The following is an 11,960-nucleotide window of genomic DNA, read 5'->3' on the forward strand; positions in this document are numbered from 1 at the left end:
TCTTCCCGATTTTGCATAGGTTTCCTCGCTCGTCCATATTTTTGAATGCTCGTTCGTGCATTTGGGCGCTCGTTTGTGCATTATTATTAAGTACACTCGCACCATTTTCTCGGGGCTTACTCGATAATGGCCCAGATGCCCTACGTTGAATATTTATTACTGACCCATGGAATTCTACTGGAAAAAGCCATGAATTGAAGTAACGAAATATCATGATTAACGTAGAATTCTTTCTAGGATTTCAATTGATGAATCTTGCGACTAGAAGTATTTAATTGATTAATTGATGGCTCTATACTAGCAGGCAAGCTGTCTAGGAGCATTATGATTATTTGAGAATTAAGCGATAGCTAATTGAAGCGTCATATTTATTATGTATAATCAGGGAAAACATTGTTACATCCTGAAGACGTTATCGCTCTATACTAGCAGACAAGCTGTCTAGGAGCCGTCCAATCATTAAGATTCTATACATATGTCTTTTATATAGTCAGGGAAAACATTGTAACATCTTGAAGACGTTATCGCTCTATACTAGCAGGCAAGTTGTCTAGGAGCCGTCCAATCGTTTTCGATTCTATATAAAAGTGATTACTGAAATTGTTCAGTATTGATGAATTATGTCGCGGTCTCAATTTAGAGACTGCATATTCATGTATGCTCTCAGAGGTAATAATACACTCAGTCAGAGGTTCTTATGGATGATCTGAGAGGCAATACACTCGGTCAGAGATCATCATGGCATGAGCTTTCATGCTTAAACGAGAGACATGAGTCTCCATACTCGTCTGATTACTGTATCAGAAATATGCAAGGTTATGATTTTACGATTTCAGCCTTTGTCAAAAACCCACCATCAACGGGTACCAAAATTAGCTTGAAAATTACTCACTAAAGAAGATACCCTATGAGTGCAAGTGCTCAAGACCAAATACCAAAGCGATAAGAACTTCTTGTCCCCAACAAAAATTATAAATGATGCTTATCCGGTTTGGAAGGGTATATGCATATTCAGACAACAAATGATAACCTAGCTAAAAGGTGTCGATGGTCGTGGGCAATGGCGAAATCATTAAAGTCTGCGAGGATCCATGGATTCCCTCCTACCTGGTTTTAAGTTATTCCCAAATGATCAAATGAAAAGGTAAAACATCTTCAAGGTCAAAGATTTCCTCATTGTTAACAATAAATAATGTAATATTATGCTACTTGTAAATGATGTTTTATCACCCATGAAAGTGGACTCCGTTTTGAAAGTTATCTTGCTTAGTAAAGAGATGGAAGACAACCTTGTGGTGCACACTCCTAATAGGGAATTCTCCTCCACATCGTTCCATTTTTTTTCTGCCAACTCAACAGGGACAACTTTCAGTCTCCGTCAAGACAAATTCTCTTGGAGTCAAACACTCAAAAACTTGTAATGTTTGCTTGGAGAGCTCTTCATGATGGCCTCCCATACTCTGCAAGGCTGGAAAAGTCATACCAAGTGTGTGCATGATGTGTCAAAAGTGCCAACTTCACCAAAAGTCATTAGGCCATATCTTATTCATTGGATACAATGATCAAGAACGGTGCTTTTAGGAACACCTCTTGTAGTTCACACTGATATAAAAGATATCACGGTCAAGGATGTCATAGAAGGATGGTTGAATGATAACAATAAAGATCTCGACTTTGGTCTGGGAATTTGCATGTCATGGACTACATGAAGGAGAAAAAATGAAATTGATTTTGAAAAAATAACTACCAATGTAAAAGAATATTATAAGAACAACTGAGGGAGACTGTCTTCAAATGGTTAATCAGCTGAACTAGGTCCAGAATAACAACACTTTGAGGAAAGCATGAGCCTACATTGCAGATATATATTGTGGCCCTGAAGTCCAAGTTTACATCAGTCAAGTTTTGTTATACTTACAAATTTACCAACTGGGTTACGCATTATTTGGCATACGTCCCACAATTCTGTTACAGATTCGTGGTCTGCTTCTTCCTCCCCTTACCTTTCTGCTCCTCTCTTGGCATATAGGTATGCTATCATTTTTATTTTTTTGTTCTCCCTCGTCTAAGCAAAACAACAACAACAAGATAATCGTGTCGCCTTGTGCGTAAAATGAATTTGTATTCTCAAAATCGAGAAAAACCTTTTTCAAATCCAATGCTTTAAAATCTAACGGTCTCCAATCTTCATGCATTTGCAGAAAAAAAATTTAAATTTTGGTCAAATTTAAAGATTTTGATTACCACTGTATTTCATACTAGAGACCAAAAAAAAAAAAAAAGCTAAAATACAAATTAATTAAAATCTTGGATCAGTGTCAACGGGTAGACCGATCCGTTGTCACCTTGTCATTTAGATTTGTAACTACTACCCTTTTAACGGACTTTTCTCATCACTTTCCTGGTAAGACCCCTAGTTAGCAATTCGTCATTCGGCAAACGTACGGAACGGCATACGTACGGATATTATTCGGATTTATAAAAGTTGAGATCGGTTAAAAATCCGGTCAACGACTCGTGATTCGGCAGTAATACGGAACGGCATACGTACGTGTATCATTCGTTTTAGAGATATGAATTCGTCGCACAAAATTCGTCCCATATATATAATAAATTGATTAATATTTGTTATCATAATATACTAATTTTTTTATATTTACATTGGTTCCAAGGTGAAAAATAAGCTGTAAATGTGTTATATTCAAAACATGTACAAAAACAATTAAAACAAATGCGTAGAACAGTTGGTTCTATGTACCTCTGGTGGAATTAGATTAGACTGGTTCGAATCCCACCTTGGAATCATCTTTTTTCACCTAGGAGAAGAATGATTCGCCAATTCGAAAAGTACGCGAATTATACGGGAGACTGGTATTATACGCGTACTAGGTTCGGAGTTTGATCCAGACGTGAATAAAACGGAAATCGAATCTGTTCGGAATAATTCGCGAATTATACGCCGAATTGCTAACTAGGGTAAGACCACACACCCTCAGTTAGGGGTGTAAATATTACCCGAAAAAACTCAGTCTGCCCGTACCCGCCCAAGCCCGCCTGTACCTGAAATTGCCCAAAGCCTGTTATGGCCCGTTGCGGGCTACCCGGCCTGGCCTGGATTAATTTATTGGGCGGTCTCGGGCTTTGCGATTAATTATGATGCCCGGCCTGAAAGCCTTCTATGTGCCATTAATCATTTAATATCCTCTTAAAAAGACTTAAAAGTTACAGTTTTATAATTGTCAATTTTGTGTCAAGAAAAATAAAATATATAATTGTTTTTACTTATAATTAACCTTTTCAAAACATTAATGGTAATATATTTTCTTATTAGAAAGTTTATTGTACTCTAATTAATTATTTATCATATGCTAAAATTAAAAATTTGTCAGTGTAATTTAAATATAAAATAATACTATCACTTACGATATGTGATGTTGGAAAGGAAAGGATATTGTATTTAATACTGTTCATTTGAAAATTTAAACTTAAAAAAAAAATTCAAAATAGTGGCCTGTCCGGCCCGATCCGGCCTGCCCGTATAAAAAGCGGGCTTTGGGCGGTCTTTGGGTAGCAAATTATCTACTTGTACCCGGCCTGTCCGGCCTGAATTTGTTTACGGGCTCACAAATATTAATCCTGGCCCGCCCGGCCTATCTTAGTTTTTGGGTCGGGCGGCCCGGCCTGCCCGAATTTACACCCCAACCCTCAGTTAAGAAGACCAGAGAGAGAAAAGGGATCGAGTAGAGTAGTTTCGACGGTTGGAAAAGGAAGTTGGATCTATAGGGCATTCCGGTCAAACAAGAAAAATCCTTACTCTCAAAAATCGACACGTGTCCGCACGTATTTTACCTCCAAAACACTACTACTAGGAATACCCCCATAGCACCCTGAAATCTCCGGTTTCGTTTCATTTTTTCGCAAAACATCTCTCTTTTCGTTACGGTTCCATCATTCATATACTGACAACCAAATTAAAGGCAAGTATTAGTTCTAAATTTACAGTTGATCTGAAAATGCTGATCTTATTAATGATTTCTCGTTTTGTAATCATTATGGAAGATTCTATAAAATGAGATCCTTTATTACATTTCTCACTTTATTTATTATTTATTTGTTGGATTAATTGAATTTGGTCAATTATTGTGGGTGATCTTGATCTAGAATGAGAATGATCATGGATGTGGTTAGGAAATCTCTAGGTATGAACATTTGTTGTTGATAATTAAGAGGTTATTGTTTCTGTTGGAGGAAAATCATAGAAATTTTGGAGATTGATTGGGATCTTGAGTCAAATATAACGGGATTTTGAGGATTATCTGTTGAATTTAGGTAATTTGCACGCAAATGTTTAAGCTGTGTCACCTACATTTACGATTATTAGGTTTCGAAGGATATTGGTGATCCGAGGAGTTTGAGGTCATAATTTTGTTAATTTGTTGGTATTATTACTGGGTTTGAAGTTGGATTGAATTAGATTACCAGCTTAAGTTTGACTTTTTTCGGGATCAAGTTTAGTTTGAAGTGACAGAAAAGCAAAATATGGCAGCTGGAACACATATGTCGCCTCAATTAAATGGATTAGAAAGCGGATACAGCAAGGAAAGTAAAAATTCAGTGGAAGATGACAATTCTGAGATTCAGGATAGCTTGAAACAATTGAATGCTGCGAAACCTCCAAGACACCTCTCAGTCATGAGGCATTGTACAAGTTCTGCCAAGTTGTCTGCACTTTCAGAATTGGTGAGTTTCTTATTCTATTCATGCCTTTGGATTATCCCAATTTAAACTTCCTAGTGTTTATATATGCCTAGTACTTCCAACTCCTTTCCTCATTGTGCACGCATGGCTATCTATAGCTAAATATGCTTGTTATTGTTGTATCTCATGCACCGTTAGTGTGTATTATCAAGCTTAAAAAAGATTCCTGGGCTCCATAAACACCGCAAACACGACTGCTAACCTTAGAGTGAGGGGGCGACGGGGCACTAGCACCCTGTTCCATGTGTTTTGGACCTCAGCTATTGGATTTGGACGGTCCTATCTGGAATCTGAAAACTAACTTCAAATATCGTATCTGTTTTGCAATCTAATTTTATGAACTCAAGTTTTAGTTAACTTTTCATTTCACAATTTGGTGCAGGAATTAGATATTGGGAGTGTTTGTTTAAAATCACCTTCGGATGTCAAATCAGGGTTTTTACCTGTCTTTCGTTCAGGGAGCTGTTCTGAGATAGGACCTAAGCAATACATGGAGGATGAACACCTATGTGTAGATAATCTTGTTGAATATCTTGGTGAATCTGCCAGCATTCCTGCTCCAGGAGCTTTCTACGGGGTGTGTAATTTGATTTCCGCTACTGCACATTGAGAACTGGTTCGATGATTGATCATTTTTCTGATCTTTTATCACGCATATTATTTTTGAATGTGATTGTTTTTCATATGTTTGGCATTTCCTTTAAGCTGATATAGTGGTCACCAGGACCTTCTCTTAGAATGGCCTTCTATATAACATATCTGTGGCAGAATATAGCTTACTAATTAGTCATTGGGAGCTTCAGAAGCCAAATCCTTTGCGTCAAGGCAATTTTGTGCAACTTGTTTCTACTCCATGTCTGAAATTACTGTTTTGTCTTTTTGGGCTATCTTGCTTTGTTTTGGAAAGCTGAATCACTGCAGATAAAATTTTTGTAAAAAGGTGCACGTTCTTCAGCATTAATGGAAATTATACCTCTATAAGAAGCTCTGCACGAGAGTGGAGAAGTAGAAATCATAGTCTTCCAAACACTATTGGAGTTATGCAAATTCCACAATAAGGGAATTCAACTTACTTTTTTATCAGTTGATGAACACTTAGATAGTAATGATAGCAATTTCATAGAAAGATAACCAGATGCATCATACTAGTTTAGTGATCAAGGTTAAGCGAATGATTTGGTTTTAGTTGCTATAAAAAAATCTATTTTGCGCCCATGAGGACATGCCGTAGTTTTTGCATGCAAAGTAATTTGTGAATTCTCATTCTTTGACATTGGCATGATTATCCTTGAATACTTAACAGTATTTCCAAGCACTTGATATCACTAATTAATTGATAATTTCGTTAGCTGAGATTCCGTTGTTTTGCTTAAAGGTGTTTGATGGTCATGGTGGATCAGATGCAGCAACTTTTATTAAAAAGCACATTCTTAAATATATCACAGAGGATGCTCATTTTCCCAGTTGTGCATCGGAGGCTGTTAAGAGTGCTTTCCTGAGAGCTGATCATGCATTTGCTGATGCTTGTTCTCTTGACAGCTCCTCTGGCACAACAGCACTGACTGCACTTATGTTCGGAAGGTGAGTATATTTTCAATCACATTTTGTTAATAAAGATTTTTTAGTTCTTCACTAGAATTGGATAATAAGGAATCTGTCTCTCTTTTATGGAAGGTTGACTTCCTAATCCATATCCTACTTTATGGCGGATGCAGAAATTTAAAGAGTCGTCTCCTCTTTTATTAGCACCCAATGTTTCAACTCTGTAGCAAAACAATAAGTGTTAGACTCGGTGTACTCTGTCTCTGATAATATAGTTATATTCTAGTAGAATAATGACAAACTCTAGTCAAAAATTGGAATTTGGAAAACACAGTAATAATCAAGCTCTCTGGTGCTAACTGTATTATCTGTATTCTGCTGTTTGTTTTGTGTGTACCAGCTTTATTTATATGAACTTACTTCAGTTTTGTTTATCGTTATCTATAACATTCATAATTGCAGTAGTACGGTCAACGGTCATAAACTTAGTAATGTGGAGACTGAGTGACCATACATGAATAATACTGCTTTCTTATTTTCACCCTTGTACAAATGACGTTCTGTTGATGGTTTTAGGTTTGGTTCTCATATGTATCTTCTATGTGTAGGACAATGCTAATTGCCAATGTCGGGGACTGCAGAGCTGTATTAGGGAAACGAGGTAGGGCGGTCGAGCTGTCCAAAGACCACAAACCAAACTGCACCTCTGAAAGATTGAGGATTGAGAAACTGGGTGGAATTGTATTTGATGGGTATCTTAATGGGCAGCTATCAGTAGCACGAGCCATAGGTGATTGGCACATGAAGGGTCCAAAAGGATCCACCGGCCCTTTGAGTGCAGAACCAGAACTCCACGAGAGTCTATTAACCGAAGAAGATGAGTTCTTGATTATGGGTTGTGATGGATTATGGGATGTTATGAGTAGTCAGTGTGCAGTTACAATCACAAGAAAAGAATTAATGCTTCACAACGATCCTGAGAAATGCTCAAAAGAATTGGTAAAAGAAGCACTTAAGCGAAACACTTGTGATAATCTGACTGTTGTTGTTGTCTGCTTCTCTTCTGACCCACCTCCAAAAATTGAGATTCCGAAAACTCGAGTCCGAAGAAGTATATCTTTAGAGGGACTGAATTTTCTTAAAGGAGTTTTGGACAGTAACGAATGATAACAATGAAATGGGTGGTATTAACAGTGTCTTCTGTACAAAAGAAATTTGGATATATATTACCACTGGGTTTAGGTTATTTATCCTTAGCTGTTGTTGCTGCTGCTGCTTGGCCATGGCTGACATTCACAGCCACATTCAAAGGTCAGGGAATAAAAGACAATTTGTAGGATTTGATTTTTCACTTGAAAACAAGTCTTTGTCTGTAGATCTAATATTTAATCAATTGTATTGTATTAATTTTGATGAGAATCGTTTCATTTATGCGGCTTCATCTTTTTCTTTTTAGACCTGGTGAACTGTTCAATTGTTTTCTTCTTTTTGGCACTTGAATCAGAATCAAAAGCGCCGTAGAGTATCAAAGTAGCAAGATGCTGATAACCAGTTTAGACTTTAAATGCATTGCGAGAAAAACCATCCGACTGCAACATTTTACTGTAAAAACAACGGTCCGTGGTCCCTGTGTGGAACTCGAGATGTATTAATCACCACAAAACACATCAAATCTTGACAAAACTTTATACACACATCTCAATTCCATGGTTTGACGACAAAATGTTATTAACCCTTCATCACATCCCAACACAAATCTCGAGGACTTCACCATTCATTTCTTGCTGTTCGAGACTGTGTTGTTTAACGTTTTAACAAAGTCAAGTTACACTTACACCCATCCAACCGCCAAGATCACATGTAACTCTCAATCTAACAGTACCGGTCCCACCTCTGGTAGAAAATCTTAGCAGGTAATTTCTATTTAATTCTCACTGCCAACAATTTCCAAATACAGCGAAAGAAACAGAAATGGTACCGAAAGAAATCTAGTTAAAAAAACAGTAATAAAACGGGAAGAAACAAAGGAGAAAACACAGAATATATAAAGAGAGAAAAAGAAAAAGGAGAAAGAAGAAACTTTTCTCACCTTTCGCTTTCAATGCATCTTTACTCATTTCTTCATGTCCCTACTCCAACAACAAAAACCAGAACTTCATTCATCTTCCTTCTCCATTACAAAAAAAACCTAACATTTAATCTCTCAATTAAATGTTTGTAGAAATGAAATTAAGTAGTATGATTTTCAATCACTGAATTTGTTTCTAGGTTTGCAGGTGTAACCTTGATCTGTAAAGATGATTAGCCTCAAAACTTCAAGTAAGCTTTTTCTGATTTATGGTTATAATTTTGCTTTTGCTGATAAATAAGTTTGTTTGTTTTTTTTTTTTTTTTTTTTTTTTTTTTTTTTTTTTTTTCTGAAAATTGAAGTGGAACTGTTGAGTAATGATTCTGAGAGTTTAGATCTGCTTGGAAATGTTGATTATATTAGTTGTATCTTGGATGTTAAATTTTGTTAATGTTGTGTAATTTGGGGGATTTATTTTGTGTTTGAGTAGTGTTTTTATCTGATTTGGAACGTTAAATTGATATTTTTGGATGGGGTAAGGCTTTTATGGGTTGGATCTGTTGGTTATAATCTATTAATTAAGCAAAAGAGAGTTTTTTTTTTTTTGGTGGCGTTTTTAATGCAAGGTTTTTAATGGTTAGGAGCATGTAGATTAGGTTAATAAAGAGTACTTTAAATGTGCAGCAGCTGAATTTTTGCTGTAGTTTCTTTTGTTTGAAGATTTAATAATGTTTGCTGAGTTTGCAAGTAATGTTGGAATATTTGCTTTATATCCAGGGTACATGTTGGGGATGAAACTATGGAGTTAGAGTATTGAGAGGTCTTGAAATGGCTAACTTTGGTAGCTCTAAGAGCTATGTTAACGGTAAGAAAATATCTTTTATTTGTGATGATTCTCTAGAAGGAGCGGAGAACAGGATTCTAGTTGAGAGGGTGGTTGGTGAATCGTCTCTTCAACGAGAATTCGAAGATTTGAGTGTGTCAAAACGCCTAGTGAAAAGTGTTAGCCAGAAGTTGAGAAAGAAGAGTCATAAAAATGGTGGGGAGGAAGAGGGTGAAGAGCGGAGAGTTTCTTCTGGATGCCTTGGTTTGTATGGAAAAGGTGGCGGTTGTAAAGTGGGTGTAGACACATGTGATGATTTTGGTGAGGGCAGCAATCGAAGGAAGTCAATTGTTGGGGATGAAATGAAGGGGTACCAGCCTGTTTGTGGCGATGATGAAGCTATGGTTGATTGTTTTCCGAATGCTGTTGCAGAGAAATTTTGGAAGAGAGGTAATAGAAAGGAGAGAGAATTTCAATTTGGAGAACCACCCTCGCGTGATAGGATGGACCTTTTGCTTCCAGATGATGTTCTAGAAATGTGTTTCAAGAGACTTCCTCTGACTGCTCTCATGGCTTCTCGGCTTGTCTGCAAAAAATGGAGATATCTAACAAGCACACCTCGTTTTTTACAAATGAGGTGTGATGGTTTGTATCAGACGCCATGGTTGTTCCTATTTGGAGTTGTGAAGAATGGTTATTGTGCTGGCCATGTACATGCATTGGATGTATCACTTGATCAGTGGCACAAGATTGACGCTAAAATCATCAAGGGAAAGTTCTTGTTCTCTGTTGCCACTATTGGAGATGATGTGTACGTTGTTGGAGGTTGTTCTAGCTTGACCAGCTTTGGAACAGTTGATAAGAGCTCCTTTAAAACCCACAAAGGGGTTCTAGTATTTAGTCCCTTAACCAAGTCTTGGCGGAAAGTAGCTTCGATGAAGTCAGCTAGATCATCAGCTATTCTTGGAGTTTTTAAGGTCAGTTCTCACTCTTCTATTTTTCGAAGTCAGAAAGACAGAAAAGATCGGCGGTTTCCGAGGTCAAGAATTGGCGGTGTTTCGGATGTTTACGAGGATCCTCATAGGCTTTCAGTAAGACGTCAATTTGGGAATGCTTTTGACGAAACTGATTCTTTATTAGTGTCCAGGAGTAAATCTTTTGTCAAACATGAAAGGAACTTCTCAAATCCAAAAGGATTTACTAGGTATGTTCTGATTGCTGTAGGTGGTTTAGGATCTTGGGATGAACCTTTGGATTCAGGGGAAATTTTCGACCCAGTGTCGAATAGATGGATAGAAACCATGAAATTGCCGGTAGATTTCGGAGTCCTTTGTTCTGGTGTTGTTTGTGGTGAGACGTTTTATGTTTATTCTGAGACCGACAAACTTGCAGCATATGATTTGGAAAAGGGTATCTGGGTAGGGATTCAGATCACTCAATCTCCTCCACGTCTTCATGAATATTACCCAAAACTCGTGTCTGCCAATGATCGGTTGTTCATGCTCTCTGTTTCATGGTGCGGGCAAGATTTTCAGACTGACAGAAGAGAAAAGGCTGTAAGGAAGTTATGGGAGCTAGATCTCGTGCCGCGTACATGGACTGAAATCTCTAGACATCCGGATGCACCTATGGACTGGAACGCTTCATTTGTGGCTGATAGGGGTCGGATATTCGGGATTGAGATGTTCAAGATATTTGGTCACGTACTGGACTTCTTTACTGTATGTGATATGTCGAGTTCGGATCTTAAGTGGAAACATATTTCAAGAAAACATGTAGCTCAAGAACTCGATGCTTCTTCTTGCGTGACCAAGTCATTAGCAGTATTGCACCTGTGATCTTCAAAAATAACTCCCATGAGAATCCGGTGCTGTTAAGATGACGACGTATGGATTTTTCATGTTGTAGCATATCTTCAAATCTATTATTTCTGTTTCTCCAAACTAATGACAATTTCAAGATTTTATTTTGAGATCTTAATGACCAATGAAAAAGGAAGCTAATGGAGTATGCCTCCATTGCAATTTGGTGGACTGTTTGGCTTGAGCATGATAGGAGACTCTTCCAACGCAAATCCAAACAGTCGAAGCTGCTCATTGATGATGTCAAACGCCTGGGAAACAATGATTGACATTGTGTAGTGTAGCTTAGCTTGTTCTTGGATTTTTCTCTGTTTTTGTTTAGCTCTTTGTAGCTGCTTTGTACCACTCTCTGGCACCTCTGTGTGCTAACTCAGCTTTTAATCTATCTTGGCCCTTTTCTTGAAAAAAAAAAAGAAAAAAATGAAGTCGCTTGCATTTTGCTTTCTCCTGTATCTAATTTTCCGTAAATAAAGAATGTCCTGATTTAATCTTATGTTAGTTGTCTTGCATTTTTACTTATCAGAGTACTGAAGTCCCATAAATGTAGATGAGAAAGCATCGCGTCACACTAGTCAGTGATATGCGTATGCAGTACCACTGAAATGTAAGTCAAAAGAAAGTGCTTCACAATTGGTGGTTAGCGTCAAACTTGCAGTAGCTTCACAAAAATTTGGTTTAAATATTGTTGGGTTTCTCTAATAAAAGAGAAAACCCTCCAAATTTAGGCGTATGCCACTTATAAGCGGCAAGCTTACGGTATTCTTTAGTAAAAGGCGAAATATAGTTCGCTTCGTGGTTACCGCATGGCTGCGTGAGTTTAAACGGATGAAGGGTCGTTTGTATAGGAGCATTTTGAGTGAAGTAGTTGCTTGCTACTCGAGGTGGGACTAATGGGTTTTCATTTTCA

At 37.5% G+C, this 11,960-nt stretch overlaps 2 protein-coding genes and 1 non-coding gene across 3 annotated transcripts; 2 read left to right on the forward strand and 1 right to left on the reverse strand.

Annotated features, from left to right (window-relative positions):
• Positions 1-3,891: 3,891 nt before the first annotated feature.
• LOC113357020 (probable protein phosphatase 2C 27) lies at positions 3,892-7,741 on the forward strand. Its single transcript, XM_026600274.1, has 4 exons — positions 3,892-4,740; positions 5,141-5,335; positions 6,134-6,339; positions 6,909-7,741. The coding sequence occupies exons 1-4, from the start codon at positions 4,540-4,542 to the stop codon at positions 7,465-7,467; spliced, it is 1,161 nt and encodes a 386-aa protein (XP_026456059.1). The 5' UTR covers positions 3,892-4,539; the 3' UTR covers positions 7,468-7,741.
• Positions 7,742-8,374: 633 nt separating this feature from the next.
• Positions 8,375-11,503, forward strand: LOC113357021 (F-box/kelch-repeat protein At5g42350-like). The gene is made up of 2 exons (XM_026600275.1): positions 8,375-8,619; positions 9,146-11,503. The coding sequence occupies exon 2, from the start codon at positions 9,197-9,199 to the stop codon at positions 11,027-11,029; it is 1,833 nt and encodes a 610-aa protein (XP_026456060.1). The 5' UTR covers positions 8,375-8,619; positions 9,146-9,196; the 3' UTR covers positions 11,030-11,503.
• A 240-nt stretch (positions 11,504-11,743) lies between these two features.
• LOC113362321 lies at positions 11,744-11,863 on the reverse strand. The gene has a single exon (XR_003365696.1). It is a non-coding gene; the product is annotated as a U5 spliceosomal RNA (small nuclear RNA).
• Between the last annotated feature and the right edge of the window lie 97 nt (positions 11,864-11,960).

The sequence above is a fragment of the Papaver somniferum genome, chromosome 3 (assembly GCF_003573695.1).
Source record: "Papaver somniferum cultivar HN1 chromosome 3, ASM357369v1, whole genome shotgun sequence".
Classification (NCBI taxonomy): domain Eukaryota; kingdom Viridiplantae; phylum Streptophyta; class Magnoliopsida; order Ranunculales; family Papaveraceae; genus Papaver; species Papaver somniferum.